The sequence below is a fragment of the Tasmannia lanceolata genome, unplaced genomic scaffold (genome assembly GCF_043159265.1).
Source record: "Tasmannia lanceolata isolate RefF3 unplaced genomic scaffold, GAP_Taslan_0.1 ptg000012l, whole genome shotgun sequence".
NCBI lineage: Eukaryota > Viridiplantae > Streptophyta > Magnoliopsida > Canellales > Winteraceae > Tasmannia > Tasmannia lanceolata.
Genome location: NW_027518689.1, coordinates 39,360,762 through 39,381,085, shown reverse-complemented (window position 1 = coordinate 39,381,085; position 20,324 = coordinate 39,360,762). Strand labels below are relative to the sequence as shown.

The following is a 20,324-nucleotide window of genomic DNA, read 5'->3' as shown; positions in this document are numbered from 1 at the left end:
TTCAGTTTTATGTCCAAGGGGTGAATAAGTCACTGGTAATGCATTCGTTTACATATTTAGTTTACTACACTGGTGTAAGGGCTGTTTGTTAACCCACTGGATTTTCTCTTGTTATTGTGTTTGAAATGAAAACATGTTATGGCTCATCTTCATTATGCTTCATCTTCATTATCTTAAACTGACAAGTATTGTATCTCCTTTCCATTGTGCTTGAACTGAAAATCAAAATCAAGGTCGGTCCATCTAGAAAATTATATTGTGCTTGTCCTTGAGTGATTCACTTTGTGATTTCCACGGTGTTGTCAAATGAGTTTTGGTCTCATGCTTTGCCTTTAATAGAGAATTGTGGAATGGTTTTGCATGCATTTAGCAATTCGTTTTTCTCAGTGACTAATGTATGTGTGTCTGTGTGTGTGAGTGAGTTGTGTATGTCTGTGAACATATGTCTATGCGTATACATGTGTGTGTGTGTGTGTGTGTGTGTGTATGCGAGTGTGAGTGAGTGTATGTGTGTATTCTCCTAGGTATGGTGATCCTTACACTGTCCAGTTATGAATTTTTCATTTTTCGACCTCAAATACTCAAAACTTTCAAAAATATACATTTCAATCTTGTAGATCTCGTCGAGCCGGTCAGTTCGACATATGGCGGCCCAAATTTCGCCAAAAGACGAGAGAGTTATGCTCGTTTAAAGTTTTCAGTTCATAATGATGTTTTTGGTCCAAGTTTTTTAGAAATTATCGTGTCGGGTAATTTTCGGGCTGCTTTTGATCGGGATTGTTCGAAATTGTCAACTGGAAAAGTGTTTGTTATAATGTTTCCTAAAACTGTCTTCTTGAGCAAATGTTTCCATAAAGGCTTTTTAATATGTCAAAAAATACTTACAAGCTTCGGTTTTTCTGAAAAAATTGTCATTTCTGCAATAGCAGCTTGTGGGCCATTTTTAGGCTATTCCAGGTCTGTTTCGTCCTAAACCATACAAAGAAAAAGTGTTCTTCACAAGATTTTCTAATACTTTGTCAATGAGTGAACTTTTCCAGAAACGATGTTTTAAGTGTCAAAACTGAGCCCGGACTTTCAGTAAAAACGCTAATATGTCTTTTAATGGCGATGGATCGGAAGAGGCCATTTTCCGGCCGCTTCTGGCCAGATCCAAGCGAAATGGTCAACTGAGAGAATGTTTCTTATGCTGAGATCTACAATTTTGATTAGTAGAGTTTTTGATGGTTTTGATGTTTGAGGGGTCTAAAAGTCGGTGTAAAGTTGCATTTTTCACACTATATGTCATAATTGTGCTATTTCTTGAAAATCATGAATAACTTGAGCTCAATTCAATTTTAATGATTGTTTTGGATGTTTAGAGCTTGGTAGGAAGTTTTAAATCATATATTGAATCATTCCCATGATTTGTTCGATATTTTTGACCATTTGTGGTGAAAATTACATGTTGGGTGAAAATTTCACCTTTTCTTTTTTTTTTTAGATTGTTTGAGCCTATATTGATTCTAATGCTTCTCTGGGCAATGATAAGGTTACTTGGAGCCCATCTTTGTGCTTTGTGGCTCACCATTTTTTTTGCACTTGAATCTGCACAAGTTGATGTCCCCTGTATGCACTGAAATTTTTACTAATTGGAATTATCATAATCTTTTGATATTTCTAATACTCTTCTTATCTTAAGCATTGAGTTAGGTTCTGAAGACAATAATGAATGGACTGTTCAGGTGAGGTTATCTTGAAGCTTATCATACTTATTTTTTTATTTGAATAAATGGTTTAATTGAAGAAGGAAATCAGATGACTACTCTATTCGATGTTATCGACATGAGTACTGTTTGATTTTAAGGCGGTTTGTAGAAATATTATCATGTGTATTATGATATCAGATGATTACTTTAGCATCATTTGATTTCATCCCCATATTGGGGTGGTGTTTGTGGTTGGGCATAGAAGTGTTTGATATTGTTTTTTTTTTTTGCTTTATTAGGCTATCCAGCGGCTGGTCTGGACTAACTAATGTTGTTTATCATTTTACGATTGCTATAGATTGTGTATTTTTGCTATTGAAAATTCTTCTTTGCTTAGCACTTGATTTATTTTTATAAGAATAGAATGGAATTTGTGATCATCTAGTAGCCTTTTCTTCTCTCTTTGATAGACTAACACAGTCTTATAGATTTCTGTTAAATTTCTTTAGATACTAGAATCCCCTCTCATTGCGAGGGCGATGAAGGCGCTAGCCCAAGCCCATCCTTAGGGGACTTGCTCAGTCCAAGTAGCATACCCCTCCTTTGTATATAGGAGACTTGCCCAGTCTCATTCTCTTGCTTAACCTCCTCTTTGTGCGCCGGTTGGTTTTGGGAGAACATCCTACTCGGCTTGGCTTCATACCCCTACCCTTATGGGTATTGGGTCGCACATTTGTTGCACCCTAGGGCTAGGTAGCTGTCCGGCCCGGTTGGGTGTTTTACCTTTGCCAAATATGCACAGGGTCTCTTATTCCTTTTTACGTCATTTGTGTCTCGGAGACAAGCCTTGTCTCCTATAGAGAGTTTCCCCTTTAGGAGGCTTACCTAGCCTCATGTTAGAATAACCCTTCCTCCTGGCGAGTCTTTGACTCATTTTTACCCCTTTCTTGGTAGTGTTTTTAGTGAGTCTCTGACTCATTTGTGCTCCTTTTTTTAGTGTGTTAGTTAGTAGTTCGCCTTTAGATTTGTTGTCATTCATCCTTGTTTGAGACTAACTCAGTCTTATTAGAGCTTTGCTTGCTTGGGATCTTGGATCGTTTTCTCTCTTCTTGGGACGCTATCTTTCTTGTTGTGGTTTGTCTCTTTGAGACGCTAGTTGCTTATTCAGAGTTTCTCCTTTTGCTTTAGGGCTTTGCCCTAGTTTGTGGTTGTTCTTGCGTGTTCCCTTTAAGAGTGAATTCATCTAAAGGTCCCGAGCATTGGAAAAGCTTTAAAATCCAAAAACATGTGAAAACTTTAAAAATATCAAAAACATTTGAAAATATAAAAAACCTTAAAAAATCTGAAGTGTGAGTGTTTCTTTTAGAAGCGTAGTTTGAGAGTTCGTTTCGAACTACGTTGGCTTGATCCTCTTCCGAGGTACGTAGTGCAGCTTGGGATTTACATCCCAAGTCCAGCCAAACTTTTTTGTAAATAAATGTTTTAAACCTTCTTCAAAAACCTTTAAAATCTTGTTTTCAAAAGATCTTCCTCTAGAGTTAGGAGTTTCTCCTAGATAGAGAGTTTTAGAGTTAGGGTTTTTCTTTTGATAGGTTGTTTGATTGTTTGTTTGCTGTGTGCTTGTTTTAGAGTTAGGGGTCTGTCCTAGAGTTATAGGAGCGCCTCCGTCCGGTCAGTTGGCGATTCACATCGCCGACTGATGACTAGGTCTTGGATACGTTAGCGATCCCTTGGTTTTCCTTAGGACACACAGCCTAGCTACACATAGGTTGTAGGAACCACCTGCATTAGCTTAGGGCTAACCTGCATTTAGCTAGGACATATAGGGTGTCCTAAAATCTACAATTCACTGGAATTTAAATAATCGTTCAAGAAGCTTTAATAATTAGTCCGGTCTTTTAGATCGAGTCTAGGATAGAGGTCTAGGTGTCTTAGGCATCCTAGCTTAGAATAGGTACGAAGAACTACGTTGCCTTGATTCTCGTGGAGGCGGGGATACGTAGGCTTCTTTGGATGAATACCAGACCATCCGAGGACTCGGGCTAATAATTTAGAATCTTAGGATTTGTTGTATTGTTATTGTGTGTTTGATGTGTTTTTCTTATTTTCTAGTACTGATCCTATACCTTTTAGCTATAGCTTGCATGTGTTTGCACATCAGAACTTAGACACCTGTTAGGCATGTCACTCATAACCTAGCTGTCATTAGGTGACACATCTTTCATTTTATTTTATGTGTGTTTATTATTTCATCCCCGAGTCATGCATGATTAGGTAGACGTTCACTCGGGGATATTTGTTCCCATTTCACATGATTTTTACCCAAACTTCTTCGAAGTTAATGAAAAATGGCATAAGAGACCAAGTGTTCGCACTTGGGCGAATTGGGGGCGCCTAACCCCTTCCCCATTCGTCATCAGGCACGGACCCTTTGTATCTCTGGTTATCCATTGCAAACAGAGCATTTGTTTTGGTTCCATGGCATGTCCATGGATGGCGACTCTGAGTTATTTTTAGGCTCATCTTGGTCTCGAGCCCTGGCTCCTGATCAGGATGTATCTCATTCGTTTTGTATCGCCACTCATGCTATGCTGTGAGGGTGGCACCGGTTTCGAGAGTTCCTTGGCAGAGCTCTCCTTCACATTGTGGAGATCCAGAGGATTGCAGGAGGGATCTCGCGTCCCTCGGCATCGTCCTCAGGATCGGGGTCCACACTCTGCAACTCCGGCCGAATCCCACCTCTGCAACTCCGGCCGAATCCCACCTCCATCACTTCCGGCCTCCATTTCTTCTTCTTCTATTTCCTCCACCGCCACCTCTCCCACCTCCAAGCTCTGCGAGATTCCAGGATCTGAGATCTGAAATCTCAGATCTGAAATTTGAAATCTCAGATCTGAGATCTCAGATCTGAGAAGAGAAAGAGTGAGAGAGAGAGAAAGAGAGAGTGAGAGATTGGAAAAGGGGATTTCCTTTTCCAGTCATCTTCCCCGGGAGGCTTCACCGGAATCCGCCCTACCTTCTTCTTCTTTTTTTTCTCCTTTTATTTTTTCGTTCATTACCTCAATTCACGTCTCCAGATACTATTCCCATCATAGCCGTCTCCTTCGTTACCAGATCTGAGTCCTCAGCCATTTTTTTCGATCAGGATTCGATTAGTTCTCCGATCACCGACGATACTCCGATCGTCTCTCCGATCAAATTTACCAGATTCTGATTGATTTCCGGTGAGATTTTCTTTTCAAATACCTTATCTTCTTCTCAAATCTTTCTTTTGGCCATGAGAGCTTTACTCTGTTTTTGAAACTCTAGATCTGCTCTTTCCTCTTTAGATCTATCATCTTCTCATTTTCTTCTTTGTGTTGAACTGTAGACCTTGAATTTTCATCTCCTCCTACAAGATATAACCGGATTCCTACCAAATTCTCAGATCTGAGTTTCATAGGCTTAGATTTCCTTTGTTTCATTAAATTGAGAATTCGGATCTACTTATTGGAGGTTATCGTATCAGAGATCAAGGCAAGGAGATCTGTTATCAAATTGGAGTAGAGCACGTAGAGAGTATTGAGCGGGAATTGGAGAGATTCATACAAATCAAGTAAGGTTTTCATCATCATTTTACAGGATTTCTGAGATCTGGTTGATTTTTTTTTACTTTAAAAATTTCTGCTATGATTGTTCGGTGGCTGATTTAGCTTGATTTTAATTTTCCTGATAAGAAATTATTAAATCAATTTTTGACAATCATTCCTGTTGTATTCGAAATGTTAATCTTGTTCTTTAAAAGCCTACTTACTCATTTGGAATGGTAGATCTGTGGTTTTATTTATAATTATTTTTATCACAGAGTCATCACACTGAGATTAACTATGTTCATGTTGAAAGAATGAGGGACCAGAGAATTTTGGTTTGATATTAGAATTTTCCCTCACTCATTTTAAATGGAGATGGGAATTGATATGTTTTAAATAGATGCTTGTTGTGGTGGAGATTTAGAAGCTTACTATTATTATTATTATTTTTTTTCCTTCTAATTGCTATCATGGTGCTATTAATGCCTACACCAATGTTTGATTAAAAGCTTGAGTGAAGTTTTAAGTTCCCTTGTTGCTGGATATATTGGTGCTACTATAGTACCTTTGAGCTTCAACTTTTTAGTCCCTTGTTCATGGCCTAATGCTCCAAGGCATGTTTAGCTGATAATTTTGGCATCAGCCTTTCATTTGTATGAGTTACAATAACTTATTAGTAGCCTGTCACACTGTTACATCTTTGAATTTTGAGCCCAATTATGTAATCTCAGCCCAAAAGTTTCCTTTCTCCAGATTAATGACATGCTGCTTCCACTAAAATAAAATAAAAATCTCCTTCTTGCTGTCTGGCAGAAAGTGTGGGTACAACTTTAGGAAGGGTTTGGTTGTATTCCTTGGCACACGTGCAAATTTAAATGATTGACAAGCTTTGTAAATAGAGCTGCCAATGCATAGATTTCAGTTTGAAGGATGGTTATGATTAAAATGGATGAGTAAATAAATTCTTATCAATTTCATTTCGTATATCATGAGTAATGTTCTTTCATTTATTTACTCCCGTTTCAGGAGTAGGACAATGTAATCAGTTTGTAATGGTCAATATCTTATCTCTGTGTGGTCCAAATATAATTGGTTAATGCATGTTTGACTCTTACTGTCATATGGTATAAATGTTTTTCAAATGCATGTTTAGATATTTCTCTCTTGAGAATTAAGGCATTACCACAGGTATAAGAATCAGTTATTTTTTTTTTACAATTTGGTTTTCAATAGAGTTCAGGCTATATACTTGGTAGTAGTCATTTTAGCTTGATTAAAACGCGTATATTTGCTGTCCATACTGCTACCCCAGGTTTACACCCAATACTGCCCTGTTTCTGCATAGTTGCTGTCCATGTTGCTGCCCCAAGTTTATACCCAATACTGTCCCTGTTTCTAGCATAGTTGCTGTCCATGCTGCTGGCCCAGGTTTATACCCAATACTGTCCCTGTTTCTAGCATAGTTGCTGTCCATGCTGCTGGCCCAGGTTTATACCCAATACTGTCCCTGTTTCTAGCATAGTTGCTGTCCATGCTGCTGGCCCAGATTTGCACCCAATCATGCCCCCATTCTAGCATAGTTGCTGTCCATGCTGCTGCCTTAGGTTTGCACCCAATCCTCCCCGCAAACAAAGGAGAGAAGGATAAGGCTTCTCAGTAGCCTTCCCTCGAGTCAACGCACTGAGTTGTAAAGATGGCTGATGGATCACATCATCCATCTATAATTACGAAGATACATGGGCGGTCTTAACTCTTCTCCAGACTTTCTCCCAACTTTCATGCCAGGAATGCTGGCGTCCGCAATCTGTCCGGTGCATATGAAAATGAAGGTCTACAGGGTCCTCTGTTTCAGCCATACCACGGAAGTGGGAGTCATGGGTTATCAATTGTCTCACCTCTATCACCTGTATTCGTCCAAGCCAGCAGAGAAAGGTGTCTCTTGCTTCCTTATTGATTTCCTAATGGGAGAAGTTTCTGCTGCCGTCTCCAAAACAGCTGCCGCACCAATTGAGCGGGTGAAGCTCTTGATCCAGAACCAGGATGAGATGATTAAGGGTGGTAGACTCTCAGAACCCTACAAGGGAATTGCAGATTGCTTTGCAAGAGCCATAAAGGATGAAGGCTTCAGTGCATTGTGGAGAGAAAATGCAGCCAATGTTATCCGGTACTTCCCCACCCGGGCCTTGAACTTTGCTTTCAAGGACTACTTCAAGCGGCTGTTCAACTTCAAGAAAGGCAGAGATAGGTACTGGAAATGGTTTGCCGGGAGCTTAGTATCCGAAGGTGTCGCTGGTGTCTCTTCCCTTTTTCTTTGTCTACTCTCTCGATTATGCCCAAGCCCGTCTAGCCAATGATGCCAAGGCTTCCAAGAAGGGAGGTGAAGGCAGTTTGACGATCTGGTCGGCGTCTACGGGAAAACCATGAAATCCGATGACATTGCTGGGCTTTACCGTGGATTTAGCTTCTCATGTGTCGGGATTATTGTATATCGTAGGCTCTTCTTTAGATTGTATGATTCTCTAAAGCCAGTCATGCTAACTGGTTAGTTGTAGGATAGTTTCTTGGCGAGTTTTCTACTGGGTTGGGGTGTAGCGATTGGAGCGGGGCTGGCGTCCTACTCGATTGGTACAGGGCGATGAAGGCGCTAGCCCAAGCCCATCTTTAGGGGACTCGTTCAATCCAAGTAGCGCTCCCCTCTTTTGTTTAGTAGGCCTACCCAACCTTTTGGATTTCTTTTAACCATATTTAAAAAAAAAAAAAAAAAAAAAAAGAAGAACCCTTCTCTGGGCAATGATGAGGTTACTTGGAGCCCGTCTTTATGTTTTATGGCTCACCGCTTCACACTTGGATCTGCACAAGTTGATGTCCCATGTTACGCACTACAATTTGTATAAATTAGAATTATCATAATCTTTTGATTTCTTTTTTATATATATTCTCTTCTTATACTAAGCTTTGAGTTAGGTTTTGAAGATGGTGATGAATGGATTATTCAGGTGAGATTATCTTGAAACTTTATCATACTTTCTTTTATTTCATTAGGCTACCCAGCGGCTGGTCTGGGCTAATTAATTTTATTTCAATAAATTGTTTAATTGAAGGAGGAAATCAGATGACTACTCTATTCGATATTATCGACATGAGTACTGTCTGATTTCAAGGCGGTTTGTAGGAATATTATATGTGTATTGAAATCAGATGATTACTTTGGCATCATCTGATCTCGCTGAGTCCCCGTATTGGGGTTTGTGGTTGGCTTTGAAGTGTTTGATATTGTTTTTACTTTATTAGGCTATCCAGCGGCTGGTCTGGACTAATTCAATGTTGTTTATCATCTTATGATTGCTGTTCTTACAGATTGTGCACTCTTTAGTTGTAAATCATACTTTGCTAATACTTGATTTGTTTTTATAATAATTGAATGGAAATTTGAGATTACCTGGTAGTTTTTTTCTTCTCTATTTTGATTAGACTAATGCAGTCTTCTATATTTCTTTTAGACTTTTTTTAGATACTAGAACCTGTACTAGGAGACATACTTTGTCTCATTAGGCGATCCTCCTTTGGAGGCACGCCTCATTTGTAGCTTAATCTCGGGGGGATCACCTTGATCTTGATGGATGGTGTACCCATAGGAGGCATGCCTTGCCTCATTTATAGAGTTCTTCTCTAAGTTGTATCTCAGCTTATACCCTCGCTAGTTGGAGACCAACTAGGTCTGTTAGTTGCCTTTGTCTTTAATCATTGCCAGGACAATGATGGATGTACTGGGAGTCTTTCTTAGGAGACTTACTTAGTCTCGTAAGCACTCTCCTTTCAGGTGTTTTTATTGGAGAGTTTTTGACTCATTCTTCCTTTAAGTCTAGTATTAGAGAGCTTTTGGCTCACTCGTCCTTTGGATAGCACTGTTAGGGAGTCTTTGACTCATTTCTTCCTTTAGATGGTAGTTTCTTTTCCTATTTTAGGAGACCATTTGGTCTTATTAGAGATGTCCTTTCTAGGAGACACGTTTTGTCTCGTTAGGCAGTTCTCCTCTGGAGGCAAGCCTCGTCGCTTAGAGCTCATCTTTGTGTGTGTTTAGGAGACCCGCCTGGTCTCATTCTCTCGTTAGATCTCCTCTTTGTGCGTTGTTTGGTTTTTTGGGAGAACACCCTACTCGGCTTGGCTTCATACCCCTATCCTATATGGGTATCTGGTTGCACATTTGTTGCACCCTGATGGCTAGGTAGCTGTCCGGCCCGGTTGGGTGTTCTACCTTTGCCAAATGTGCACAAGGTCTCTTATTCCTTTTGCTTGTAAGTTTCTCCTTAGTCGATAGTCCATTCGCATAGGAGTCGGTTTTGATTAAAGAGTCTTTGACTCATTCATCCTTTAGATGGTGTTATTAGAGTGCGCCGTTTGGTTTTGGAAGAACACCCTACTCGGCTTGGCTTCATACCCCTACCCTTATGGGTATTGGGTTGCACATTTGTTGCACCCTAGGGCTAGGTAGCTGTCCGGCCTGGCTGGGTGTTTTACCTTTACCAAATATGCACAAGGTCTCTTATTCCTTTTGCTTGTAAGCTTCTCCTTAGTCGATAGTCCATTCGCATAGGAGTCAGCCTTGATTAGAGAGTCTTTGATTCATTCATCCTTTAGATGGTGTTATTAGAGAGTCTTTGACTCATTCGCCTTTTAGGTGGCGTTATTAGAGAGTCTTTGACTCATTTGTCTTTTCAGTAGTGTTGTAGGAGAGTCTTAGACTCATTTGTCTTTCAGGTGTTGTTATTAAAGAGTTCTGACTCAATCTTTCTCTTTTAGAGAGTCTTTGACTCATTTATCCTTTAGTCGGTGTTTTTGGAGTCTTTGACTCGTGTTTCTATCTCTTAGAGAGTCTTTGACTCGTATATCCTTTAGTCGGTGTTTTTGGAGTCTTTGACTCGTGTTTCTATCTCTTAGAGAGTCTTTGACTCGTATATCCTTTAGTCGGTGTTTTTGGAGTCTTTGGCTCGTGTTTCCATCTTTTAAAGAGTCTTTGACTCGTATATCCTTTAGTTGTTGTCAGTGGAGTCTTTCACTCGTGTTTTCTCTCTTAGAGAGTCTTTGACTCATGTTCTCTTTCCTTTTAGAGAGTCTTTGACTCATTCGTCCTTTGGATGATTTTGCTGGAGAGTCCTTGACTCGCTCGTCCTTTAGATAGTGTTATTAGAGAGTCTTTGACTCATTTGTCCTTTTAGGAGTGTTATTAGAGAATCTTTGATTCGTTTACCTTTGCTTTTGATAGTGTTATTTGCTTAGGGGTTTCCCCTATTTGCCCTAGGGTATAGCCCTAGGGTTTTGCTTTGTATATTCCCTTAGGTCTTTGACCAAAAGGGTGGAAAACTCTTTAAATTTCAAAAACATTGGAAAAAGTTTTAAAATCCAAAAACATTGAATATTTTAAAAATTCAAAAACATTAAAAATTTAAAACATCAAAAACATCTGAAAAACCTTAAAAAGCCTAAAGTGTTGAGTGTTTTAAAATTAGTAGTTAGAGAGTTCGTTTCGAACTACGTTGGCTTGATCCTCTTCCGAGGTACGTAGTGCAGCTTGGGATTTACATCCCAAGTCCAGCCAAACTTTTGTAAATAAGGTTTTAAACTTTTTTTTTGAATAAGCATTTGATTTTAAAAAGCTCTTCCTTTAGAGTTAGGACTTTGTCCTAGATAGAGAGTTTAGAGTTAGGATTTGACCTTTGTCTTGTTTGTTTGCTGTGTGCTTGTTTTAGAGTTAGGGGTCTGTCCTAGAGTTATAGGAGCGCCTCCGTCCGGTCAGTCGGCGATCCACATCGCCGAGTGATGACTAGAGTAGGATACGTTAGTCCACCTTTGGTTTTTCTTAGGAAATACAGCCTAGTTACACATAGGTTGTAGGAACCACCTGCATTAGCCTAGGGCTAATCTGCATTTAGTTAGGGCATATAGGGTGTCCTAAAATCCACAATTCACTGGAATTTAAATAATCATATAATAAACTTTAATAACTAGTCCGGTCTTTTAGATCGAGTCTAGGATAGAGGTCTAGGTGTCTTAGGCATCATAGCTTAGAATAGGCGCGAAGAACTACGTTGCCTTGATTCTCGTGGAGGCGGGGATACGTAGGCTTCTTTGGATGAATACCAGACCATCCGAGGACTCGGGCTAATAATTTAGAGTCTTAGGATTTATTATGTTGTTATTATATGTTTTGATGTGTTTTCTTACTTTTTCGTACTGATCCTATACCTTTTGCTGTGGCTTGCATGTGTTTGCACATCAGAACTTAGACACCCTTTAGGTTTGTCACTCATAACCTAGCTGTGCTTAGGTGGCACATTTTTCATTTTATTTTATGTGTTTATTATCTTTATCCTCAGGAAATGCATGCTTAGGTAGACGATTCTTGAGGATTATTCCAATTTCAGATGATTTTTATCCAAACTTCTTTGGAGTTAATAATAAATGGCATAAGAGACCAAGTGCTTGCACTCGGACGAATCGGGGGTGCTCTCAGACCTTCCCCATTCGTAACCAGGCACGAACCCATATATATTTCTGGTTATCCATTGCACAGAGGATTTGATTTTAGGGTTCCATGGCATATCCATGGATGGCGACTCTGAGTTTATTTCAGGTATGTCTCGGTTTCGAACCTCGGTTCCGGATCGAGACATATCTCTTTCTTTTATATCGCCACTCGTGCTATGCTATGAGGGTGGCATCCGTTTTGAGAGTTCCTTGGTAGAGCTCTCCTTCACACGTGGATGATCCGGATGGTGTGGGGACCCGTTCCCTCGCCGCCTATCTCGGATCGGGGTCCACACATTCTGACCTCGTTTGCTCTTTACGCAGGGCTCAGCTCCCTCACCTCGGTTTCTCGGGTCCTCCAGCTCGGCTCTTACATCACTGTCATCTGTTACCGATTTTAGGCCTAACACTAAAGGTTGATGTGAGGTGGTTATCATTAGGACAAGGTTTGTTTTCAAGCTGGCCATTAATACGAAAGGAGTGCTCAGTTGTGGAGACTTGCAACAATTGAACGGACATGGGATCACTTTTCTCTTTAATTTGAATCAAGAGAGGGCGGGAAAGCTGGGATTTGATTGCATCTGACGAACTTGGCTTGGGAGCAACAGCTGAACTGACTTGGGGTTCTTTTGCATTTAATACTGATTCATCTTGCCCAGCAGTAAGTGAGGCTGCAGGTTTACTTTGCAGGCATGGCCCACTAGCAGGATGCACACAAGAGGGAGCACGACCCTTTTCTTCTTTTCCCAAGGTAAGGAGGTAGCTGGCCTTTCCATCTTTGCCTCCCAAGACATTTAATGCAGACAATTCAATACTGGGGGCTGCATTTAATGGAGGAGAGGGCTTGCAGGTGACAAGAGAGGGAAAGCACTGCTCCATCATCCCATCAGCAGTAACCAAAAACTGCTGGTTTTCCAGGATGGCGGTTTCGTGTTCTTCTTCTGAAGTTGGATTTTCAGAGTGCTGTATGCAGAATTCTTCTTCAGAAATGGAAGATTTGGTTTTCCCCAGGAGCTGCTTCAAACGGTCATCGAAAGAGGCAAAAATGTCTTCTCCATCTTCAATGTGCTGCTTAATATGGGATTTCGCCATTTCCCTTGACTTTTTCGCACCTTTCTTCTTCTTAGTTGAGGAGGAAGACAGTTGAATCTCCTTATCAACAGCTTTTAAAAATTGCATTTTCTGTTGAACTGAGGCTTGAATGCAATTGAGCTCCCCATTGGAAATTTGGATTTATATGAATGTTGTCGTGTTGAGGGTTCTTACTCTTTGTATTATATTGAGAACATGAGCGTTAGGGGTTTAACTTGGGCCGGGCTCAACGTGAACCCAACGGGTTCTACCCGATTTTTGGATCCGGTTGGCTGGTTGGGCTGGGTTTGGAAAAGGCAACTAGATATAATTTCGTGTTCGGTTAGGGTTGTGGCCTTGGGCAAACCCACTCTACCCCACGCTAATCCAACTACAAGGGTAAACCAAAACAGGGTGACCTGTTTACGCCACAGTAATTTCCTTGTACATCTATTTATAAAGGTTGAAACATATGAAGACCACCCGTAGCTAAAGACCCAAAATGGCAATCTGGGCTTTGCTTTCTTGGATTTTATTTCTTTTGCTCTGCATCCACAACCTGGCTTCCTTTCTTTCTCGAACATCAGATAGAAGAAGACTCCCGCCGGGCCCAAACGGACTCCCGATTATAGGAAGTCTCTTCTCAATTGGAAAGAGACCCCATGAATCCTTCGCCGGGCTGGCCAAGAAATTCGGACCCCTCATGAGTCTGCGCATGGGCTTTGCCACGGTAATAGTAGCTTCTTCAGCCAAGATGGCAAAAGAGATCCTCCAAAAGAAAGATAAGGATTTCGCGGGCCGGATAATTCCAGACGCGGTCACGGGCGAAGCTCACTACGATCTTTCGATGGCGTGGATATCTCCGGGCCCATGCTGGCGCAACCTCCGAAAGCTATGTAACACTCAAATGTTCACTTCTCAAAGACTAGACGCCCTACAAGGCCTAAGGAACCAGAAAATGGAGGAGCTGCTTAAGAACATAGAGCCACTTTCTTTATCTGGAGAGGCAGTTAATATTAGCCAATTAGCCTTTGCAACAGCTCTGAATTTCGTATCGAACGCGGTTTTCTCTGTCAACTTGGTTGATCCTCTGTCCGAGGGTGCACAAGAATTTAAGGATGTGGTCTGGAGAATCATGGAATATGCTGGAAAGCCTAATATTTCAGACTTCTTCCCACTGCTTAAATCACTTGACCCCCAAGGAATAAGGCGTCATATCAAGGTTTCTTATGATCATCTTCATAGACTCATCGATGATTTCATTTACCAACGTCTGGAGAGTAGAGAATCGGGTGCTCCAAGAAAGAATGATTTCTTAGATGTTCTTCTTGACCACAGCCAAGAAGATGGATCTGACTTCGACCTCCGATACGTTAAAGTTTTAATCACGGTAGTATACTATAACTGATGATTTGATTCAAAATTATACTTAAATTTGAGTCCATAATCAATTTTGGACACTCGGTTCTCAAAATCCAAAACTAATCACACTAGATCATGTTGACGTATGAATCATTAAATAACACCAACTCTAACATATTGATCTATTGGAATATTTGGTTGTTTCACATGGTATCAGAGCTAGTGTCTCAAGACAGAGCTAGTGTCTCAAGGCAGGTCTTCGGTTCAAAACCCAATAACTCCTTGATATTAAAAATCCAACTATTGCATCAGGGCAGGTCCTAAGTTCAGAACCCAACAACTGTTTGATATTAAAATTCCAACTCTATCAGCTTAAGCTTTTGGAGCGGTCTCTCTCGATCTTTTTAATCTAATGCTTCTCATTCCAAACACAATTTTCAGGATTATTTGTATATCGTGGGAGGCGACAACTTTTTAATGTAATTCTCTAAACACAATTTTCAGGACTTGTACATCGCGGGAGGTGACACCAGTGCAACGACAGTGGAGTGGACAATGACCGAGCTACTCCGTCACCCAAACACGATGAAGAAGGTACAAAGGGAGCTCCAACAAGTCATAGGCGCAGAAGGGTCGGTTGAAGAATCTCACATTCCTCAACTCCCTTACCTAGAAGCAGTGGTGAAGGAGGCCATGCGACTTCACCCCCCTGCACCACTTCTCTTACCTCACAGAGCTGAGACTGATGTCGAGTTGTGTGAATATATTATACCTAAGCATACCCAAGTGCTTGTGAATGTATGGGCAATCTCCAGAGACGCCGATTATTGGGAAAGACCAATGAATTTTATGCCGGAGAGGTTCTTAGGGTCCAACGCAGACTACAGAGGCCAAGACTTTGGGTTCATTCCGTTCGGCAGTGGCCGTCGAATATGCCCCGGTATGCCTCTCGCTGTTAGAATGGTGCACTTGATGCTGGCTTCTCTTCTTCATTCGTTTAATTGGAAGCTTCCAGATGGGATGAAGCCTGAGACTGTGGACATGGATGACAAGTTTGGGGTTACCCTACAGAAGGCTATTCCTCTTCTTGCAATCCCGTCTAAGCGCTTTGACTGTGGCTACTGATATTGGCACTACCATATATTGATAATTGCTCAAACTCAGCTTGTCTTATCTTCTTTAATTTGCATTTGAGAGCATTTAGGAAACTGTAAATTGTAATAACCTTTGACAGCTGTTTAAATAATAAAAGACAGGATGAGTTAGTGCAATTATAAAGACATGGTAGTGCCTAATAGGACAAGAATAAAAGTGGCAATTGTAGTATACGACAAAAAGCTTTCCTTGTTGATCTAGTAGTCAATGTACGTTTGCACCGAGTAATAGAAAAAGTTGGTCAATGCAAGTGCAAAAGACGGATTTATAAAGAGGGTGCTGCTTCTTTATATTATTGAGACTTTGATGGTGAGGGCATGTGGGCCTGGCTCAACCCGAAAATAGTTGGCCATGTGAGGCCATGTGATGCTTCCAGAGTTCCAGGCACCAAATAATATAAAAAATGTAGCTAATGTCAGTGCAAAAGGACAGGATTTATATGAATGTTGAGGGTGCTTCGTTTTTATATTATTTAGAACCTGAGCGTTAGGGGTTCAACTTGGGCGGGGCTCAACCTGAACCCAACGGGTTCTACCCGATTTTTGGCTCCGGTTGGCGGGTTGGGCTGGGTTGGGAAAAGGCAACTAGATTTAATTTCGTTTTGGGTTAGGGTTGCCTAATTTTTTTGCAATTTTCAAAATCTTATGTTTATGATTTTTCTATTTTTCCCCTGGGCCGAACCAACTTAACCTTACCCAATTTGAAAATCCACCTAGACAAGTTGGATTTGAGTTGAGAGATTTAGATATGGGTTGGGTTAAGGTTGACCCTCCTCATCTTGAGGCTCGTGTTGGGCTGGGTTAGGGTTGAGAGGTAATGCAACCTCAGGGGTTGGGCTAGGATGGGCCCGAGTTACATCGCTAGCGATCGTGTGGCTAGGTGGATTAAAAAAAAATGTCTGAAGGAATTTATTATCATTGACTTGCTATTGTCACTCCATGTGCGTGGGCCAACCATTTTTCATCCCTTTTTGTATTGAGGCTACAAAATGCGCGGCTCGAAATCAGCCTTTCACATCTTGTGAATGCCTGAGACTAATCTTTCTAGAACTATGTTTTTTAATCTAATCCTTTCGGGGAAAAAGACCATGGAAGGCCGAGTTATGGGTGACGCATTAGTCGTGACGAAGGTGAAGCAATCTCTTTTGTATTATATTTGCTGTGAAACAATCTCGTTTGTACTGTATTTGTTTGCAAGCTTACTATAACCCATAAATTGAGGCGGCATTTCTTTATCTATAAAGAAACTACGGTCGCTGTGCGCAAACATTAGTTACCGGGGGTTAATGGCAATGGATTTGCAAAACCCCACTAAAATATCCAATTAGTCATGCGTGACTATTTGGGATACACTAAGATGTTAAAAATATAAAAGATTAAGGGTGATGATAAATTCGCACCTCCTGTAGGATAATTCGCGTGTGGCATACGTCAATTCACGTTAAAGAGGTGTGAATTATCCTAAAGGGGTGTGAATTTATCATCGTCCAAGATTAAATAATGCCTTCTCCAACAACTTAAGCTTTTGGAGTAATTGATTCGTATAATATCAGAGCAAATGTCTTGAGTTCAAACCTCCTTGATATTAAAAATCCACATTTAATGGCCAACCCAAAAGAATGGCCACATGTATCCCACGTGTAGGCTAACCCTAAAAAGTGGGGCCACGCATGAGGGGGAGTGTTAAAGTATACAAGATTGAATAACAACTTCTCCAATCAAGTCTCAAAATGCACATACAGTCCCCAAGAGATTTCATATAATTGCCCAAGAAGAAACTTCATGCATCCCCTAAAACATGGAATTCTGAAATCCCATATCTCATTTAAAAAGAATACATGAGTAAAGTGTTTCTAAGCTCATATAGCTTATCTGAGCTCGAGCGTCAAAAACTCATGTGGGCCCACATTTTTTGGGTGATCCAAAGCGTTCATTCGAAAGGCCCTTACATGGATAGGGTGCCTACAAAAAAAATAGGTACATAGGATCATCCTAGCCCATCCAGAAATGGAAGGGTTAGGATGATCCTATGGACCTGATTTTTTGTTGGCACCATATCCATGTAAGGACCTTTCAAATGAATGCTTTTGATCACCCCAAAAATGTGGGCCCACATGAGTTTTTGAGCTCGGGCTCAGAAACACATTCCTCATATATATATATATATATATATATATATATATATATATATATATATATATATATATATATATATATATATATATATATATATATAAAGAGAGAGAGAGAGAGAGAAAACGGTTTTTACACACGAGTGTAGATAAGTTATCTACACAATAGCTTAAAATACAGTGCAGGGCATATTGTTTGGGTGATCCAAACCATTCATTTGATTGGCCCTCGCATAGATAGGGTGTCCACAAAAAATCAGCTCTATAGGATCATCCCAACCCTACGATTTGTGGAGGTAAAATGGACGTGCACAGACCTTCACAAATCTGTCCATTTTTTGCCTCCACGGTTCAAAGGGTTAGGATCATCCTATGGAGCTGATTTTTTGTGGACACCCTATCTATGTGATGGCCAATCAAATGAATGGTTTGCATCACCCAAACAATGTAGGCCTCCACTGTATTTTAAGGTAGTGTGTAGATAACTTATCTACCCTTGTGTGTAGAAATCGTTATCGCTCATATATATATATATATATATATATATATATATATATATATATATATAGGGGAAAGTGATTGTGAGCGGCCCCTCATATAAGCTTATATGAGGTGACCGCTAAAAACATGGCGGGCCCACATTTCTGGGGTGATCCGAACCGGTCATTTGATATGCCCTGACATAGATAAGGGGTGCTCAAAAAATCAGCTCCATATGATCATCCCAACCCTTAGAACTATGGAGGTGAAAGAGGGGAAAATGAGTGGGTATAAATTTGCCCACTTATCCGTCCAATTTCCCCTCTTTCACCTCAACAGTACGAAGGGTTGGGATGATCCTATGGAGCTGAGTTTTTGGGCACCCCCTATCTATGTCAGGGCCTATCAAATGACCGGTTTAGATCACCCAAAAAATGTGGGTCCACCATATTTTTAGCGTTCACCTCATATAAGCTTATATGAGGGGCCGCTCACAGTCACTTTCCCCATATATATATATATATATATATATATATATACGGAAAAGTGATTGGACTCGGTCGAGTAGATAAGCTTATCTATGTTGGGCTATGGTTGGCGTCAAGCCGACCTAACCTTGCCCGAGTTGAACCCCCAGCATGCGTGTGGTTATGTTGAATGAATTTATTATCATTGACTTGGTTTTTTCCCGGTGATTTTCAAAAGAAAAGTGATAAAGACAGCCATTAAATTAGCCAAGTTAGATCATTTATAGATGAATGAAAGAACGAAAACCGCCCTTGCAAAAATCAGCTTTAAGGGCACCCCTATTGAATGATTCCAGCTGAGTCGAAGCCGTTTCCACTTTTTTCCGAAAGCCGCCCTTGCAAAAATCAGCTTTAAGGGCACCCCTATTGAATGATTCCAGCTGAGTCGAAGCCGTTTGCACTTTTTTCTGTGCCACCACAACTGCACTTTTCTGAAATCGACCGATAGGGGAGACCTTGAAGCTCATTTTTGCAAGGGTGCCCGGCGTCCGACGCCTTCATTCCATCTTTCCTCTAATTTATAATTGGAAATTGACATGGAAACCGACAATAAGACACAGGGGAAAGCAGCAATTTGAACGCGTCCTGTGTACAAAAAATATCTTTCTAAACCAATGGAATGGTTGTAAGTGACTTGTGATGTGATGGCAATAACCGATTTGTTCCCTGCTCCATCAAAAAACGGGTTTCCATATTATTACTCTTCGTCTATATGCTAAGAAACGTATACAGCTTAGAAGGAAAATTATACGGAGACAGCATAGTGTCAATGTTCGAAATTGCAGTCAAAATAATGCCAATTATGCCAAAACAGTGATGGGACCCAAATTTATGGGTGTTAGTAGGGCTGCAAATGAGCCGAGCCGAGCTGAACTTTGGTGTGTTCGGGCTCGGCTCGCTTAGTTTGAGCATCGGCTCGTGTTCGTGATGAGCTTTATACTATGGGCTCATGTTCGGCTCGCCAAAATTCAAAAAAGCTCAAGCTCTGCTCAGCTCGTTTATCAAACAAACGAGCCCAAGCCGAGCTTTTAATGAGCCGAGCTGAGCTCGAGCTTGGTTGTGTCCAGGTTCAACTCGTTTAGTAAACACATCAAATAAATACCAATAAGTACTATATGTAGGGAAATGATTTATGCGCTCAAGTGTTTTGATAAACATGCGCTCCTCTTGTTTGTCGTGTAGTATTTAAAGGGGTGTCAGAGGATATTACGGTTCTCAAAAAGGTCTTAAAACCCTTTAAATACTACACAATAAACAAGTGGAGCGCATGTTTATCAAAACACTTGAGCGCTGAAATCATTTCCCTATATATATATAATGAACATAATCCGAGCTTTAAAGCTCGGCTCGGCTTTATGAACCGAGCCTAAAAGGTTCACGAGCTTGTCCAAGCCGAACTATACAAAGTTCGAGTTCTCGTTTATTTGACGAGCTTAATTTTTGGGCTCGGATTCGGCTCGTTTAGTAAATGAATGAACCCGAGCCAAGCTTTTAATGAGCCAAACCCAAACACGTTCGTGATCTGGCTTAGTTCATTTGCAACCCTAGTTAGTAATTCCAGTACCTATAGGGCAGTGCAGTTGCAATAACACAATACCTGCCCTTCCCGGACTGGATAGTCACTCCATGTGCATCGGCCAAACTATGAGCAAAATTGGACCATATACTAAGAGTGGCAGTGGCAACTTGCCATCGTCAAAATACCCTCATCTGATTGTGAGAAATGAAAAAATAATACTTTCTCATGAGCATAACCACAATATCCCTGTATCATAAAAAATAAAAAAGAATAAGGATGTGGTAACTGAGTGGAGGA

The 20,324-nt window shown here is 40.7% G+C and overlaps 1 protein-coding gene and 1 pseudogene across 1 annotated transcript; both read left to right on the top strand.

Moving 5' to 3' along the window:
* The first annotated feature begins 6,950 nt into the window (after positions 1–6,950).
* LOC143887319 (ADP,ATP carrier protein 3, mitochondrial pseudogene) lies at positions 6,951–8,131 on the top strand (annotated as a pseudogene).
* A 5,024-nt stretch (positions 8,132–13,155) lies between these two features.
* On the top strand, positions 13,156–15,495 carry LOC143888178 (geraniol 8-hydroxylase-like). Its single transcript, XM_077392521.1, has 2 exons — positions 13,156–14,243; positions 14,720–15,495. Exons 1-2 carry the CDS (start codon positions 13,356–13,358, stop codon positions 15,338–15,340), a joined length of 1,509 nt encoding a protein of 502 aa, XP_077248636.1. The 5' UTR covers positions 13,156–13,355; the 3' UTR covers positions 15,341–15,495.
* Positions 15,496–20,324: the final 4,829 nt, after the last annotated feature.

Excerpts from the sequence above, each read along its gene's own strand:
- LOC143888178 (XM_077392521.1), top strand. The coding sequence starts at position 13,356 with ATGGCAATCTGGGCTTTGCTTTCTTGGATTTTATTTCTTTTGCTCTGC. Across the intron at positions 14,244-14,719 it reads ACGTTAAAGTTTTAATCACG|GACTTGTACATCGCGGGAGG; the intron begins GTAGTATACTAT and ends CACAATTTTCAG.